Here is an 18,924-nt window from a genome sequence, read left to right on the forward strand (position 1 = left end):
ATGAACAGCATATTTTATAACGTGCAGATTTATCACCTCGAGCTGAAAGTGGAATTAAAGGTCACCTCATCACCTTCGCACCTCGGTGGCGACAGTCTCAGTGAAGTCCCTGCTAATCTACCTCCTCGGGCTCCTGAGAAAGGCATTTGCTGACAGTAAACCCAGCGAGCACCTCCCCGATTCCTTGTTCAACACCTCTCCTCCGACGCCGGGGCCGATGCCGGTGCCCCCTCCGCGGCCTGCTCGCGGGCCGCTGCTGCGCAGCGCACCGGCAGGCAACCCGGCACCGAGGCGCAGGCAGCGCCGCAGCGCTCACAGCGCCGGGGGCACCCACGGAGCACAGAAAAGACGCTGCGCGGCTGCCCCGAGCCCCCTCCCGCCGAGCCCCCCCGGTCCATCCCTCTGCGCGCCCGGCAGCGGCAGGGAGGGCGGCCTGCCCCCCACGGACACGCAGGTGAGGGGCGGGCAGCCGCAGCCGCAGCCGGCGCCCAGCCCCGCTGCCGCCGCGGCCCGGAGCTCCGGCGCAGGCAGCCGCCCCGGCGCGGCCCGCCCCGGCCTCCGCCGCTCATTAGCCGGCGCCGCGGGCAGGGCCGCAGAGAGGCCCGGCCAGACCCGCCCCCGCCGGCCCGCCCCGTTCCTTCCCAGCCCCCTTCCCCTGCGCTGCCGGTGCCGGCCGCCTCCCCGCCGCGCCGCTCCCCGCCGCCAGGGAGGGAGCGCCCGGGCCCTGCGCGCCCCGCCGCAGTCATGGCTGCCGAGGGGGCGGACGAGCGCTCCCCGCTGCTGTCGGCGCCCAGCTCCGGCAATGTCACCCCCACGGCGCCGCCGTATCTACCGGACAGCAGCCCCCGAGGTAAGGCGGCCGTCCTCCCCGCCGGCATCGGCCCTGCGGCGGCCCGGCCTGGTGGGGGGAGCGGAGGGGCGGCTCCCCCCGCGGGCGGGCAGGCCGCGGGCGGCTCGCCGCAGCTGCGGCGGGGGGCGCGGGCCGCTGGGCGCGTGCAGACCTGGCGCCGGGGGGCGGGGGGGCCCGGCCGGGCGCCATGTCGCCGCGCCCCCTGGCCCGCTGCCGGGCGCCCCGGCGGGGGTGGCACGGGGCCTCCCCCCCCGCCCGGCCGTGCTGAATCAGGGCTTCGCTCCCGCCCTCGCTGGCGGAGACGGGTGGCGGCCCCTCGCCTGCGGCGGGGCCGCTTTTCTCAGATTTGCCTTTTTATTCATTTTTGGCGGCGCGTCGCAGCTCCGGGGGGGGGGGGGGGGGGGACCGAGAGGGGAGAAGGCTGGGCACCACAGGTACCGCGAAAGGAGCCGGGCACGTCCTGTGCACCACCGGCTGAATTCAAGTACGAACTCCTTCTTCTCCTCCTCCTCCTCCTTCTTCTTTTTTCAATAATAAAAAAAAAAGTTGTTCGCAGTTGCAGAGCAAGTTTGAACCAGTCTGGTTATTATAACTAACTCGCATGTTGGAGCTTGCAAGGTAATTGTTGGACCTCGGGTCTCCTATTAATTAGAAGTAGGATTTGGGCAGGAGGTACTCGGCTGCGAACAGCCGGATCCAACGCAGAGCGCTGCAGGGCGCTCGCTGGTCCAGGCGCGATGGGAAGAGTCCGAGCAGAGCAGGCCGGGTATGTGGCACCCCTGCTCCGTCCCCAGTGCTCACTGGCCCTTCGCGGGTGGTACCTGCCGGTCTGTCCTCATCCTGGCCCCCAAACTCGAGCCGTAGCTCCGTGCAGTACATTACTTGAAGCCCAAAATACTAGGATGCCCTTGCAAACTGGTTTGAAGGCTATGGGTGTTTTCAGCTTTGTTTCTAAAGCCAATAGTAGTTGCAAATCTGGAATAATAACTTCTTTTTGTGGTACTAAGCTTCCAGGCTTGCAGCAATTGTCTTTTTGATGACCATTGAGCATTTAGTAGTATAGGGTTATCTTTACTCTAAAAATACAAATTAGGAGGTAGCAGTATGTAAAAATGGCCAGGTTTATGAAGCCCTAGTTGATGCAATCTTTCTTTTGAGCCAAACTCTTTAAACAAAGCAGAATGGAAAAAAAAGGGGGGAGGGGCTAAGAATTAAGACTAAATATGATTATTGTGGCTTTGCTAGCGGTAGCCTTTTAAAAGTAAGATTACAGTCCTGCCCTTACTGGCTGTAGTGTACTTGGTGGTGCTTAAGGATTTTTATGTAGTTGTATAGATTTATTACATATGTAAATAGATATGTGGGTGTGCATTGTTTCTACATAATAACAATTTCAAAATAAATTATTTATACATGAAAACACCATAGATGTGACTGCTAAAGGAAATGCTACAAGTGAGCTTCTGTGTGTTTTGAATGACATTTAAACTAATGGAAGCTGGGTCTCTGTGCCTTGGTATGAAAATGTACTACTTTTAGTGCTGTAGCTGATGTTGACTATTAACTTACATTTGAATTGCACAAACCGGTATCAGAGCGAAAAACAGCAGAGATTAGATTGTTTTTGTTGTTGTTCCCATCAAATTGTGTAAGGTTGCTTTCACTCCTTAAGGTTGTTGTGTGGGGGTTCTTTGTTTTCCTTTATTTTTTTTTCCCTTTAATTCAGTAATCCACCCTAGTTGAAATTCTCCCATTCAACATTTATATTCTTAGGAATCCTTACTCTGTAACTGCTACTGTTGTATATGTTTCAATCTATTTTAAAAGTCATTATGTATTTAATAAGTAATGAAAATACATTAGAACAGTGACTAATGTTTGGCCCAAATGCTCCCTTCAGTTAACAGTTGTTTCCTGTTGTGTCTCTGGTGAATATCTATAACTCATGTTAACTAATTTGGCACAGGTGGTACCTTCTCCCTCAGAGGAGTGAGGAAGTGAAGTACTTGAGATGAGATGTGGCCTTGTTTTTCAAAAGGGGGGAGGAACCACAGAGCTTTCTTAAATGTCAGACATGCTTTTAGAAGTTTAGACTCTTTTGCTTAATCGGTCCTTAAGCAATTGTACCAAGTAGCACTTTGTATTTGCCAGTCTATAAAAATCCCTCCCCCCAATTTTTTCAAAATCCTGTTTTGCAAAGGTATTGTAGAGACTACGTAGCTCTCGTTGCATTGCTCTGTATCTGTCAGTTATCCTTAGCAGCTCCCTGTCTGTGCAACCTAGACAGCCTTTTTAGCCGACAGACAGTCTTTATCTCTCTCTGCAGCCCACGTCAGGTCTAGGGAGAAGAGGCATTCTCAAGGGGAAATGAAGTTTACTTTTAAAACCCCTTTCCACAGCACTTCCCTGTTTATCATTAGCTAACACTGTGGAGCTGCAGGGGTAGAGGAAGGAGGAAGAAACCCTCTGCACTCAAAACTACCGCCCAAATGTACATTAACAGATTTATCTCCATGCTTGCAGTTATCTACCTTGCCCAGTACATAATCCTGAGCTTTAAATTGGGAAGGCCATGGTTTGGAAGAGGTCATCTCCTCCTTGCTTGTCAGGCTGCAGTTGAGATCCGGTTGACCCTTTTCAATGTGAGGTGGTGGATGCTTGGATGCTTTTGAACCCTGGTAGTGGCTTGGTGCCCGTAACAGTGGAGCCAAGGAAGAAAAGATGGCTTGGATGTAGTCCCAAAGCACAATGCTTAAGAAACTTCTCGTGCAAACAAAGGGTGGGACCATTGACTCTGCTTCCAGTATAGAGTGATTTTTTAGCTTTCTTGTTCTGCATTATACAGCAAGCTTTTTTATCAACTTCTATTCTCAGTCCTTAACTACCAGTTTCTGATAGTCCACATTAATGCTGTTTTATGGAGTCCACAGGCAGACAAAAAGAGGCACTGAAATCACTAACTTTCCTTAACTTTCCTTCCCTGCCACCTCCTCCTCCTGCCTCTTCCCCCCCCCCCCCACAAGACAAAGATTTTTTTCCTTCTTTTTAAACAAAAACAAAACCATCTTCTATATAGGTCCTGTGTCACTTAGTTTCTCTTTGACCAAGGCAAACTGGATGTAGTTCCCTGTGGTTTTTGCATTTTTGCATATCAAAGAGGAAGAAAGTGTGCAAGCTCTACAAGAGTTTTCTAAGGTTAAATATGTGATTTCTTCCACAGCATCTCTATCCTGTGAGGGGTGTTGGGGCATGTGAAATTGTAGCTGAGTCAGCTGTACTGAGTGGCAGGGCATTTTGCTACTCTTGCTGATCTAGTTACTGTTCTGCCTCTTGAGAAGAAACAAACTGATAATATAGCTGTAAACTGGAATGTCAGTAGCAGGACATCCAGTTATCTCATTAAGTTGGTACTGAGACCTGTGGTGTGTAAGTGAGGCTTGCCTACCATCAGTTACATCCAATATGATGGGCCTTTATGAACTGTATTATAGATGCTGTATTTAGCTGGAGATTTAAGCTGTCAAGACATACCCAAGTTCATATATGAAGGTTCTTTGAAAGCTGTCAGCATTTTTATTAACATTTTATTTAATGAGCAGCAAACAGTAAGAGAATACCTTTATTCTCCTTTTCACCCCCCCAGTATAATTTTATTTAAACTTAACTTTCAGGGGTTTTGCTGGTTTGGTTCTTGGAATTCCTCTAAATGCAAGTTTTGGTTAAGTTTGAAGGTTGCATGCCAAGATACCTCAGGCTTTCTGTACTGTAGCAAATGTTGTTTGCTGCAGCACCACTCTGAAAAGCAGCCATTATTTGCTTGGTATCTTAAACTTGCTGAGAGAGCAGGACAGGAGGAACAGAGAATTTGCTTACCTGGAAGCCAGGCAGTTTCAGGATGAGGCTGGAAAAGAGACCGTGTGTATGTGTGTGCTCATACACCTTTTTTGACTGATTTTGAAAAACCTAAGAGTTGTCACTTGCAAGTGGAAGTAGAATCTTTTGCATATCTAGCAATCTGTGTGTACTTGCCAATACATGAAGTATTCCAAGATCATGCACAGCTGAAAGGCTCAGAGGTTTGGTGTTCTTCTTTTTTGCATTCTAGTACCCTTCAAGATATTTATTGCCTTTTTTTTTTTTTTTTTTCCTAATACAGTTGCCCTATGCCCAGCTGATAGGATTTGAAAACTCACCCTTTAAATAGAGGGAACAAAGCAAAGTTCAATTACAGGATAGATAGCAGCCTTTCAGAGAAGAGGCCTGAGAGCTGGGATTGAACTGTAGCAATTTCCTGACGGAGAATTTGGTATTTAGGCTGCTGGACATGCTCTTTATTTTATGGCTACCTGTTCCTGTAGTTGGAGATTTTACTGTTTGCTCACACCAGAACAGTTAAGCAGCCTGCTTATGGCCAAAATGAAAAAACCCTTGCAGCAACCTTGACTTTGATGCTCACAGCTAAGAACTGCTGTTTCAATTGTCCAAATTCCAAAACTGTTTTCTGCAGTTATGGTGATCTAATGGGCTTGCGAATCTTTCCAGTTGCCAAACTTCTTTAAGCTGTCCACCTTTCTGCTTCTGCCTTAGTAAGCTAAACCCAAGTAATGATCTGGATAGTTTATATGGCAAGCAACAAAGAGAAAGAGCGTTGAACAATACTGCTGCTTTAAAGTTCTGCAATGATTTTTGAATCCTAAGGACAGATTGGGTTTCTTGTATCTCTCCAGTATTCTCATTAAAATATAGTGAAGGACTGATGGGTGTTTCTTTATAGATATAAATTTAATACTTGGGCTTGTCAGCTTTGATAGCAGCTTGTGAATTTTTTTCTACCAGATTCCACTTTTTTCAGTGCTTTTGGTAAACTGAAGGAAGACTAATCTTGTATTGCTTGTCTGAAGTTTTCATTGGCTTTTTCAATGCAATTACAAAATGGTTTGAGTAGTTCATAGGGTTTTTTTCTGTTCTTTAGACAACTCATTTATAATACTTTGCAGCTTTGGACTTCAATAAATTGTCTCCTTTGTACCATGTGCTTCTTGCTTGCTTACCTGAGGAACCCTGAGCTTCTTGATGAAGTAAAGCCTGAAGCTACTACATGACAAATAATTGTGGTAATCACTTTTGGGAGTTTGATACGATGAATTGTTTACGTTCCATGGATTCTAAAACTTAGAAAGATTTTTGAATGTTTCCTTCCTGGCCTTTCATGGACTCAAGACTGGTGAAGATGAAATCTGCCCTTCTACAGGGGCATTAGGGCATTGCATTTCTCCATTAAGTTGATCTGTTTTAAGTGACTGAAAACCTCCTTGTGCATTCACGTTTAAGCTTTTGGTCAACAAAAATATTTGGAAGCCTTAAAAGCAGAAGCTCTAAAGGTTGAGCTCAGCTTCTTTCTTCAAGATAACATAAATTTGTTGCACCTCAAAAAAGAAGCATTTTCTGTCATCTTCCATCAAAAATCTGGCCTGGATTGTTGCAGGATCTGCTGCATATGCACTCATCTCTGCTCTTTTAAATTTAGAGAGTTTTGGCTTCTGTTAATTATGCAATATATGCACAAATGCTAATTGAGGCTAAATACCTTTGTCTTTTGGAACTATTTATTTCCATACATTTGCTCCTTAACTTCATAGGACTCTTCTATATTCTTGCAGTACTATTGGGTGCCATGCTGTGCACACTTGTCTATCTTGTCTAATCTTCCATTTTTTTTTTTTTCAGAAGCCAATTTCTGGTTTCTGCTAATCTTTTTTTGTTTGTTTGTTCTCCTCTTTTCTTTCTAAACTCCTTAAAAGTTGGTTTAAAAATAAGTAGGGTTGCAGAGATGAGCCTTTCAACTCATTTGCCTTTCTGGGGCAGTTAATGGAGTATTTGTATTGCCGATATGCTTTATGTAGAACTAGGACTGATTGTACCATTACATAGTGGTTGTGAGGGAGGGGAAAGTAAGCTTAAATTTGTCTTATATTTATACTAACAACTAACCTTTTTCTTCAAGGTTGTGGCTTTTAGAGACTATATTTGCTTATGGTGTTTTAGGATCCCCTGTTTGGTTTTTTTCAACTGAGGTTTCATGATCTCTTGCAGCAGAGCTTCCACCTCCATATACTGCAATTGCAAGTCCAGATGCCAGTGGTGTTCCTGTAATAAACTGCCGTGTGTGCCAATCACTCATCAATTTGGATGGCAAGCTGCACCAGCATGTTGTTAAGTGCACAGTTTGCAATGAAGCTACGGTAAAAATGGATTTTTAGCATTTTTCTTTTCGTGAAGGGAAGGGGGGAAAGGTAGAACTGTATAGTTGGAATTCATGTCCTTACCTACAAAGGATGAGTCACTCACTGACATCCTTACAAAGGATCTGTCAGCACAACTGTTAGTGTGCTAGCGTGTTCAAGGATTGCTAGCACAAGGATGATCATAAGCATCTAGAATAAATCTTCATATTTTTGAGTTTACTGGTTGAAATGTTTCATTCTGATGCAGAGGATAAAAAGCAAGGATTTTAAGTAATTAATCCTATGTAAAGAATGGTGAAAGAAATAAAGAATTTAATTACTTTAAGAGTAGAAGAAACAAAAGTGCCTCACCCATGCATGTTCACCTGGAGCTGTGCTTTCCTCCTGAAATACATTCAATCAATTTATCAGGTTGCTAACAAACCATGGCATGATAACTTTAAAACATAGGAATTGTAGGTTCTATTCCACCTACTGCAGTAGCTACAGGCCCTTCTGTTCCCTCCCCTCCCTTTTTAAATCAAGTCTTTAGCTCTTGAGATCCTTGTAGTTTTTCTACCTGAAAGTTTTGGGATCTGATACCCACAGCTATTTGGAGGCATTTACATGGAAAATAGTGGATTGTAATTTATGGGGGGGGGGGGGGGGGGGGGGGGGAAGCAACTTTTAAACTGTATCCAAAGAACAGGAAGCCTTAAATCCTGTTAGGATTGTAGGAAAATGTTTTTCACTTAAAAGAGAAGTGAGAGTAGAGAACTTTCCTTGCCAATATATGTTTCAGGCCAAACAAAGGATTGTATGGCTTTTGAGAACTGTGATTTTCTGTTTAAAAGGAACCGGAAACTTGACTCCCAGCTTTGAGGAAGATAATTTCAGTACAGTTTAAAATCAGGTGATAGTTCAGCATATTGTCTGCATATTCTCTTTGTAACTGTGAGACGGACTTTGGTTCTTTTATTTCTGAATAAAGCTGTTGTACTAGGCAAGGAGGCTTTCCTGATATTTGAACTGTTTTTTGAAAAATATTCTACTGCTTAAGCTTGAAAAAAGAGCTATACTGAAGACTTGAATTCTTTATTGCTAAAATATGAATTTCAGTTAGTTTGCAGAATCTTTTGTTTGCCAAAGATGTTCTGGTGAGAAAATGTGTGTTGTCTTTCTCTTTCTTTGGGGGGAGAGAGAAAACTTTCAATTTTGTCCTGACTCTCTGGTTTCCTTATGTAAGAACTGTATTTCTCTGTTAATATAAATTTATCATGTAAGTTGTTTTGTTTATACTTTTATGGGGGGGGGGGCGTATGGAAAAAGTGAATTGCTATGACTTCTGATGTGTGTTATGTGGTTTTTCATTTAGCCAATCAAAAACCCTCCTTCAGGGAAGAAGTATGTTAGATGTCAATGTAATTGTCTCCTTATCTGTAAGGATACATCTCGGAAAATAGGCTGTCCACGACCAAACTGGTAAGAGTAAATAAGCTGTAAATGCTTTATATCATTTTGTTTAAAGCAATGACACATCATGCATTGAATATTTAAAACTAGAAGAGATTCAAGCCTGGGCAGAGCTATGCACGGACACTTACAGAGCATTAGGGAATTACTGCATAGACAGATAGTGGTAGTGTTTTAGATTAACTTACTCAAAGAGGAAAAACTTAGCTGTTCTGTTATATTTAGTGATAGTCTCAATTGTGTATTTCCCACTTATTAGATATTGTATAAGGAACACACAATATGAGGAGCAATAGAGAAGAAAACCACTTCTTGCTTTTTGGGGAGTAGCTTTCATAATTTCCTACAGACTTAATTGCTGTAAATACACAGGTTGCTGTCTTTGCCTCATTCAGAATAAGGATTTCAGAATGAAATGAGAGAAGGGACAATAGGTTGGCTTCATTCCTGTCTTTCGTTCTTTGTTACCCTGAGGTAATATCTCTTCTCTCAATTCTTTTACTTTAGTTTACACATTTGCTATACCAGAGACAAATGCAACTGCCATAGTGAGCACTCTTACCATGGGGCTTAGAGCATTAAAGATCCCACTGAGCTAGGAGTAATTTGGTTCTAAGTGGCGCAGCACTACTGGGAGAAGCTGAAGTGAGGGCTGGATCTGCAGATACTTGAGTGGAAGTTCTGCCACATTGTGTGCTGTAGCCACCAGCCAGTTGGCTTTTCTAGTTCTGGATCATTGCATGAGATTTGGGGCTAGGGGATGGGGAGGACTTTTTGCTAATGCAGTATTGGCAAAATATCAAAATTGCAAATAACTTTTCAAAAAGTGTTCATGGGATACTTCAGTTGTAATACATGATATGGTTGGTAACCAGGCTGAATCTGAAACTCCTCAGTTCTAATAAAATGTTTCCTGGAAGTATGTCTCTCTTCAGCAGCTTCCCTAAGATAGCCCATGTATCTGTCTTAGTGGAAGATGAGCAAAATCACAGTACTTCGAAGTACAGAGTTGAGGAATATGCCATAAAGGGAAGGCTTCAGCCCAAAGGGAGACCATAGAGGCCACAATTTTTGCTGTATATGGAGAGAGATGCAGTGCAAATTAAACAATACTTTTAGTTTTACCTTTAGTTCTCTCATACCAGGAAGTCTGATCTTCATTCTGCTCTGAATTACTTCATTTGTGTACTGTCTTTTTTTTTTATGGACAAATTGTAATTAAATTGGAAACACATTAAACATAAAAATTATTTTTTTTTCCTTAAAGTAAGTTGGTTGTGTTTAGTCAAACCTAGGTGCTTTTCTTCTTTAATTTGAATGGAACTTTTATTATAAAAATGCAGAGAGGCAATTTACATTGACTCGTTGTTAGCAGTGTGGGAAGAAGCAATATCTGACTTGGGAAGGAGAACTAGATTATGAAAGAATCCTTACTCTCCTACTTGTTTCCATATAGATGTGTGCATTCCAATACACAGACTTGTTCAGCCTGGATATTAGGATTTTTCCTAAGGTGTTTCTGCCATGTGATTGCAAGCCTTTGATCTCTACAGGGATCTGGTGTGCATGGATGATTTTATGATGAAATAAAATGTTTTCAAAGTGGAAAAAGAAAACACAATGAGAGAGACCAAAACTGGATGCATAATCTGCTTAAAAATTAAATTATAATTTAGAAGTGTAACATTTAGTAGCGACTGACTGAGCTAATTGTCTGAATGCATCATCCTTCCCTTTTGCTAGCTTAATTACATGTATATCTGATGTTCTTAATACAGTAGACGCATCATTACTCTTGGTCCAGTAATGCTGATTCCAGAAGAGCAGCCAGCTCAGCCTGCCTTGCCAGTTCAACCAGATGGAACTAGAGTTGTATGTGGGCACTGTGGAAATACATTCCTTGTAAGTAAAGTACCAGATTCTCCTTCTCACCTAAGTGTGCTATCACTCAAACTATTGTAAGCGCTTCTAAGGGCATCTCGCCTAACTCTGCAGTATTGTCAAGAAACTAAAGTTCCACCTGTGTGCACATTGCCATGGATGTATAGTCTGTATTTCACTATCTACACACACATTTTCAAGGAAACTTCCAATGTTCCTTCCATGTATTGATGGATGACGCTCAGTCAGAGTTATTTCTTAGAGATGTGAGAATGGACAGTACTGGAAAAGGAATTTGTGCTTCTACGTTCTGTTTTGATTGCAATGATAGTCATGTTTTGCAGTGGCTGAGATGGTACAGGTTCTGCCGTTGCTGTATGGACCCCTGGAAGCTGTTCATCATAGCTCTTTCCATTAGCATATCGGTCAGTTGTTATGGGACTGGAGATTTTGGGTTATATCTGAGGCTGAAAGTTTCTTCCCCTTTTGTAGCAAAGAATGCAAAAATACTGTTGTGCTGCAAGCCATTTTTGCAGCCTTTTACATAAATAAGGGGCTGCCATATTTGAATTTTGTAGTACATAAGAAAGTATATTGGCTTTAAGTTCACCATTCAGCAGTGCTAGTGTGTGTTTGTTGGGTTTGTTAGTTCTAAGAAATGGCTAACATAAGTGGTACAGCTGATTGACCTGCATAGTCATTAGTGTTGTTATGTTCCTGATACAAAAGCTTGTAAGATAGATATATATATATATAATATGGGCTCGAGATGACTCAAGTGAGTCTCATGAAAGGAGGCAGAGGTTGTGCTCCATGTTGGCTTATATCCACAGTGAGACAAGGGTTTGTTTGTGATGGGTTTTATAATGGAATAGACTTGCTCCTTGAAATCTTACATCACAGTCATGGATCAGTGAAGTGAAGAATTGCTTAACTACTATAGTAGATGAAGAATGTAGGGAGCAGAAGGTGGCTTCGACACTTTTTTAAGGAGAATAGCAACTTGATTTGTGGATTTACATTTAATATTTGAAAAAATATTAGATGCTTGAGAAACATTCTTTCTATTAATTCAGCCCATATATAAACATATATATATTTAATCCTAATATAATCCTTGCTGAAGAACAGAAGACTGTAACTACATAACTAGAGAGAGCTGGAGTGGGGTGTGGGGGTGTGGTTGGTTTGTAGGTGTGTGGGTTGTCTTGTTGGTTTGTTTTTTGTTCTGTTTTTAGCATGTTACAAACTTAGGCACCTGGATAAACACTGTAGTCTGGTACTGAGTCGTACTTTAATTTTGTAACACAATTAGTATTGTTTAATAGTGCTTTAAAACTGCATGGGCAAAAGCAATACTGTAGAGTTATGGTATAAAGTTTTGATGTGTTCTCTTAACACAAAAGAGCATCTCTACTACATGGTTTAATCTTAAAAATGTTTTATTAGGAAGAGTCAGTGTTACAAAGTCAAATTCTCCTTACTAAACTCTTGGTCTATCTTTGGGTACTCCCATAAGCATGGATGTTTTATGCATCTTAGTTCCTGTATTCTGTTTCTGTAAGTGTAGACTAAGTTAATGCTGTAGTTCACAGTATGAACTTCCTTAGCTGGGATTCTGCTCTGAAAAGTTAGGATAATATAAGAAAATATATGTAAAGGCTATTTTTTGCCCATAACTACCAGATTGTGTCCTAAGAAGTTAAGTTTTCTAACTGGTGTTTGTACATGCGACTTCAGATCCAACAGCTGTGTTAGGGAACTGCACCATGGTGCAGTTGTTCCATGCATTTGGAACTTCATAGACCTGTCTGCCAGTAAGACTGATTTACAGTTTCATAGTACATTAAAAAGAAATTTTCAATATCTTCACAAAAATATGAAACTTGTATTCTCTTATGCTGAGCTATCAAGAAAAGAGACCTCTTTCTCACTTTTTTTTGATAGAACTTTGCCACCTAGTAACAGAAAAAGCTAGGAACAAAGTCTTATTAGATTCTGCAAATAAAAATTCTAATAAGAAAAAGCAGCAAATTGCTTGGGTTTGGAAGTAGGTAGAGAAGCAGCAAAAAATAGAGGAGGTGCTTTAGCCAGTCTAGAAACTCAAGTTTTGTGAGGGTATTTCTGCAGTTTAGTAACTCTGTGTTATAAAGCAAAAACACAATGCCAGATATATCTCTCAGCAACTCAGTAAGGTATTTCCTTTACTTCACTTGGCAGTTTAAAAAAAAAAAAAAGCTAAAATAGTTAGGAAGTAAAGCTTTAGATTGTCTTGTTGCTTGTTCTGTCTTGTCTCCTAAGAGTATCTATTTGTCCACCTCCTCTAAAGGAACTTCAGGCCATATAAAAGCATAATTACGGGCTGGGCTTCCCTTGCCCCTACAGATGTGAGGGATGTTTGTTTTGTTTTTACACCCTTGTTCTGAAAGACAACTTTAGTGTTGTCCCCTGATACCGGTTCTTTGTAAATTATCCAAAGCGCACTCATTGCAATGGAGCATCATTAAGTACTACTTAAATAACTACTTAAATATGTGGTCTTTTGGACAGGTTTTATGCTAGAATGTTTTGTTTAAATAGTAGACAGAAGATGTAAGCAAATGTAGAAATAACTTTAGACTGAATTGATGCTATAGCTGAACTATCAATAATTACTGGCATTTTTATTCATTAGATTTTATCTTGGATAACCTGATAGCCTTTTCTGTGTTAAGGTTTCCATTGTTTCTGGCAGATTTGGAGTTCAGACAAAAGGGAAAAAAGTGGTAGAACAGAAAAGGAGGCCAAGGTGATAATGTGACTGTCCTGAAACTGCAGTCTGATCTGGTTTTGGCTTTTTTTTTTTTTCTTTTTTTTTCTTTTTTCTTTAAGATCTTCTGGTCTTGGACTGTGGCTGAGTTAATGTTTCAGCTAGTAGTAATTCATTCCCCCACCCCCACTCCCAAGGGCCTCTGCTTGTGATGATTTGTGGCTATGAGAGGGATGAGACTGTGCTGCCTTTGGAAATGATGAGTGATCCCGGCTCCCCCCTCATCCTGCCTCTGTCTTGTTTTCAAAGAGACCCTTAAGGAGGACCAGCCAGGAGTAAGCTATGTGAGCCATGGGCCATAGGCTAAGCGTTGTAGTTTGTCAGTTGTTCTCTGTCAATTTTATTTTTCAGACCTAATCAATTTCAAATATACAAAGATTCTTATTACTATCTTGAATGAAATACTTTAAATTCTTTGGAAAACTGAGAAATGTTTTAAATTTGTGTAGGTGTTTTGCTTTCCCAAAGGACTCTTGGGGGTGGGGAGAAGCTTTCATTGGCAGACACAGCCGTATATAGCTGCATAAACTCACCAGTGAGTGTGTGTGTATATGTGTACCTGTACTTCCCCCTGCTCATATTCTGGTACTGAATGGGCTAATAACAATCCTACCCTCATAAGGAAGAAAGCATGTTACATTCTTTCAGTAACTTCTTTGACGGATGTTTTTCTGCGTCTACAGCTGAGACGTTTACGTTTTTCCCCAAATTTCACATCAGTGTTTCAGTACATCTGATCAGTGATTTGGATTATTGTTTTATTGTATTATTTTGGTTAGAAAAATCTCTTGTATTGTTGTTGGGAAGCTAAATATCCTGTAACTGTAATCTCAAGTTTTATTAACAATTCGAAACAAGATTAAGTACTTGGAAGCATCCTGGAATATAAGTGAAAATACTCGCTCCAAACCTGAGGTTAAACTACTTGTTAAACCCACCAAAACTTCAAGAATTAGAGTTTATTTGAAAATAAGCTTTTTTTTTTTTTTTTAGGGCACTTGCTGTGTTGCAAACATGATCTTAATTCTTGTAGTTTGAGTCACTTGTCAAGGTGACTTCATTTCTTGTTCTTCTGAAAATATTTCCTGTGTCTGCAGAAGTCGTCATAACAGAATGTTTCTGAGACTTCCAGGTAACTTGCAATGAAAATAGATTATCAGTGCGTCTGTTATTTCCCACAAAAATTGGAGCTCAGAGGCATTTGAGTATATTTTTATATCAATTAAAAATATGGATAACAATTTATCAGGAATCTTAAAATCCATACAGCGATCATTAATGAGTAACTTTGGAAGTGGAGTTGCCTACCCTGGGATGAATTTAACATCTTTGTAATTCAATTTCATTTCTGTATACTAGATTTAAGTCCTGGAATTAGGCTTCTGTCTATTTCTAGAATTGTTCTCTAAATAGCTGAAAGAATATCTCTGAAGAGGTCTGTCTCCATCTCAGGTACTGACCAGCTACATGTTATCTCATTTTTCCCTGTTGTAAAACCAAGGGAAACCAATTAACGCTTCACATGGATGCATGTGAATAGCTAACATATTTCTGTGGCAAGAATATGGAGGTAGAATCAATGCCCATAAAATGCATTACTTGGGTGAGGAGTATTACAGAAATTTTCATTTCAGGCATTTAATTGGTCAAACAGAAGTTAGAATTAGGGGAAAGCAGTTTGGCTGAGTCTGTAAACAAATACATTAAAAAAGAAAAAGCAACTGTATAACTTATAGTGTAAGTTGATACTTTTGGAACCAGAAAAAAAAATAAAGGAGTTCTTTCTCATGGAGAATTAATCCCATTAGAAGTAAGTAACACTGAGGGAGACCTTCAAAAGGCTGGAAAACGCACTCTAAATACTATGGGATACAAACTTTTTGATGCAAGTCATATTCTGTTGCCTAGGCTTTACACACCTGTGATTTGAGGTTTGTACATAAAATCATGAATTCATTCTCAGTGTTTAAATGGTGCTGTGATGTGTCTAGGTCCTATATTCAGTACAATTATGGGAACTGTTTGTTTATAGCAGATACAATAATACTGCTCATTTCAGTAGACTGACTTCTGATTTCTCATTGAGATGAGGAGAGTCTGAATGGAGGCATTAGTATTCTGTGCCATAGCTTGTTCCTGTGCTAATAATTTGTAGCATGACTCTTCCATAATTCCTCAGGAAAGGAGAGATGAGAATTATGTGTATACTTAACCAGAAAACTGTGCTAACCACCTCCAGTTGAGAAAGGCAGCAGAGAAGAGCCGAGTCCCGTGTTTAGACTGGGTGGTTCTTTATGTGAACACCAGCAAGATCCACGCAAATATGTGACCAGAATGCCATAACTGTTAATTCTTGCTTATCATATCTGGAAACCAAAGTGAGAACTGGATTGATACCCTTCCTGGACTAGGGTGAATAGCGATGTTCTCTTTTCCCCTACCCTCAACGCCTGTTGGTAGAATAGGACTTTTCTGTTAAAACATGAGCAGAAACTGAAGGGTTCCCGAACTTCTATACTTCCACCATAGAGCTGCAGTGTATCATATTGGCAGTGGCAGTTCCCTGGCCTTGTATATGTGAGGAAGGAGACCTCACAAGAAAAAAGAAAATGATGTAGTCCTGGGAGACAGTAGTACTAGCAGTATTCAGTGTCTAAACTGTTCCTCACCCCTCCTGGAGTAAAGCAAGTGGCAAGGAATGCTGGTTGGATGGCTCGTTTGTTTTTAAATTGTATCACAGTTTAACCCATTACATCATAACTACTTGCAGAGAGAAGAGAAATATTCTTATCCCCCTGCTTAAGGCAAATGTGTTAAAAACAGGTGTTCAATACTTGTTAAATTTCATTCTGTGATGGTACAAATACTGCTGTTTTAAAACCATTATATGACTGTGTATCGTTTGTTTAAGGTAATGCTATGCATTCTTACTTTTGCTAAGGCTGTATCCCAGATGGGTTGCAGTCTCTGTGTGGAAGGCCGTGGCCATACTATATGTATTTTTATATGTCAGCTCTTTAAAATGTATCTAAGTAGCCAATAGTGTTCTTCTATTTACATAAAACTTATGTTTTAGAAAGTAGACACCTTTATTCTTTAACCTTTCTGTGAACACTTAATTTCAGTGAGTGATGCAACGGTTAGGGAAAGATGGGAAAATACATCTGTCTAATGGTGCCAAAGAAAACGTGTTTATTTTGACTCAGGGTATGTTCATAATGTTGGAAGTAAGAGGAAAAAACTGTATTAATATTATCGTGTTGCCTATACTGTGCCTGTGGATGGAATTGTATTACGTCAAGCAAGTCTTGTAATAGTAGGGCAAGTCATGGGAAATTTTCACATTGAAATCCCAGTCCTAAATTGCCACTGACAAAAGGGCATCCTATTTACGAAAGAAAGCAAAAAACAAGTCGGAGAAGGCCTGAGAAGCAAAATGTTTTCACAGTGACATTTAGCATGAAGTAAAACTTTCTCAGGCCAGTTTTTCAACTTCTCTCTTTTTCTTTTCCTTTTTTTTTTTTTTCTTTTTACAGTGGATGGAACTGAGGTTTAACACACTGGCAAAATGCCCACACTGCAAAAAAATGTAAGTTTTCTGAGAACAAGATTACATAAATTAACTTTTAAATATGTTGCCACAGTTTTTTCTGTAGAAGTCTTTGGAGTGAGATGTCTGCCACATGTATTATTTTGCCATGTTCACCTGAATTTCAAGACTAAAGAGCATGTTATGTGCACATGATTTCTCCCCTCATTATGCACAGATCAGTAACTTTGACACATCAAACCTGTATTTATTAAAATGCTCTGATTGAATTGTCAGAGGCAAAAGTAACCTGCTAACAATTGACAGAACTGGGTTGCTAAAATTAACGACTTGGAATCTTTTCTTCTTAACCTTGAAATTTTACCACAACGCAGTTAATCGGATGTCATGTTCGAATATAGAGCTTGATTTGTCGTATTCTGAAAGAAGGGAAGGAAATAATCTTTTGTTAATTTGAAAGAGGTTTCATTCATTTCATAAACTCAACTGATTTGTATTAAGCATCTTACTGCATTAGCTTGTTTAATGTTTGTGAATTATTACAGTATACTTTGTCTACTTAGTTGACATTACTTCAACAAGAGGGAGATGTCACTTGTGTCAAAGAGAAGAATTAAAGTAGAATTCAAGACTTCTAAGAGTGTGTGTGGGGGTTGTTTGTTTGGTATTAATGGTATTAAAAGCTATGCTCCAAACATACCTTAATTTTGTATGGAATCTCAACCATAGGGTGTGAAATAGGACTGACTTGTCTTGCTGGTTTAAAGATTTGCCTTCCCTTGATAGGCAAGTGCTATTTCCATTTAAAGGAGCAGATATTTATACTGGGAAAGGAGAACCATAGCTGTATTGCATGTTCTAGGAAAACTGGCAGATCCCTCAGGAAGCAGAAGGCTTAGGATAAATGTATTTTAGGTGTTGGCCTTTGAAAGTGATTGAAATCTGTTACTGAAGTATTTGATAAAGAAGTCAGTCTGGTGATATACTTAATCTCAGGAGTGTAAATGGGTATGGAATAGCGGTCATGTTCTAGTTTGCTTAGATCAAATAAACTCAGGATCTTGATGAGATGTTGCTTTACAGGGTAGTGACAGGATTTCTTGTTTTATATTCAGGGTTTTTTATTTTTCCCTTTTCAGCTTTTTTAACTAATTGCAATTAATGTTAGCCATTTCTTTTTTTAACATTTAATACTTGATAGTTGACCTCAGTGTTTCCCTTTTACTTGAATCTCTTTTAATTACAAAATGATTTGCTGTTTAACCAAAACAAACAAACAAACAAAAAAGCAAAGCAATCATCCAGAAGTTATACCGTGTGATCTTTTGGTCTGTCTTCTATTGATTTTTATATTGGTTGTATTTTAAAATCTAACTGGAGTCAAAGGACCTTTCAGCATTTTTCTTCAAAGTGCAAAGCACATCTACAGCATACTATCTGTACATAATAAAACTGGAACATCTCTGCAGTATAATTTGTGTAAATTACAGCTTAACTGGCAACTGAAAGAGTTGCTGAATACAAAAGAAATTCTAATAAGTAGGCACTTTTGTCCTTGGGCTTCGGATGCAAATTATTGAATATTGCAATTTAGCTTTGAATGGGTTGTTTGATATCTTACTGTGTTTGAGATGTGACAGTCAGGACAGACAGATATTCTGGCAGCATAAACGTTTCTTATGCATGTATTTAGGGCACAGCGTAGGTGAAGCAGAACTTTGACTCATGGTGATTGAATAAACAACTGCAGTGACCCACTGCTTTTTTTCAACCCTTTTTCAGAGGTCACTGTACCTGTAGTCAGAAAAGAATGTGTATTGTTCAGTTCCAGTAAATTAACACACAACTTTCTTCATTAGTAGCTGAGTAGTCAGATGTGGAAACATTCCTTACCTCTGTGGAATCAGCGGAAGACTGTGCCTGAAAAAAGGATAGAATAGATTGAAGCAAAAGGCACCTTAAATCGTGGCAACACTAGATTCCACCCCCCCAGAAGACATTTGTTGAGACTTCTAGATACTCAGATTCTTTTCAAGATTTTTCCTCTCAAAAACTTTGTTTTAAAATTGCTTATGAACCTAAAGATAAAATCTTAAAGTCTCTTCTTTCAGAATGTAACACTCAATAGTGTGCATGT

At 40.4% G+C, this 18,924-nt stretch overlaps 1 protein-coding gene across 4 annotated transcripts in view; it reads left to right on the forward strand.

Moving 5' to 3' along the window:
- Positions 1 to 607: 607 nt before the first annotated feature.
- Positions 608 to 18,924, forward strand: part of PIP4P2 (phosphatidylinositol-4,5-bisphosphate 4-phosphatase 2) — a 28,714-nt gene continuing 10,397 nt past the window's right edge. Inside the window, exons 1-5 of one of the 4 annotated variants that reach the window (XM_064507762.1) lie at positions 608 to 850; positions 6,947 to 7,092; positions 8,450 to 8,556; positions 10,326 to 10,449; positions 16,774 to 16,826. In XM_064507762.1, the coding sequence (XP_064363832.1) occupies positions 745 to 850; positions 6,947 to 7,092; positions 8,450 to 8,556; positions 10,326 to 10,449; positions 16,774 to 16,826 (536 nt within the window). In that variant the 5' untranslated portion in view covers positions 608 to 744. Of the gene's footprint in view, positions 851 to 6,943; positions 7,093 to 8,449; positions 8,557 to 10,325; positions 10,450 to 16,773; positions 16,827 to 18,924 lie in introns of all 4 variants that reach the window. The other 3 variants (XM_064507764.1, XM_064507761.1, XM_064507763.1) reach the window with 3 other exon arrangements.

Source organism: Dromaius novaehollandiae, chromosome 2, assembly GCF_036370855.1.
Source record: "Dromaius novaehollandiae isolate bDroNov1 chromosome 2, bDroNov1.hap1, whole genome shotgun sequence".
NCBI classification, from domain to species: domain Eukaryota; kingdom Metazoa; phylum Chordata; class Aves; order Casuariiformes; family Dromaiidae; genus Dromaius; species Dromaius novaehollandiae.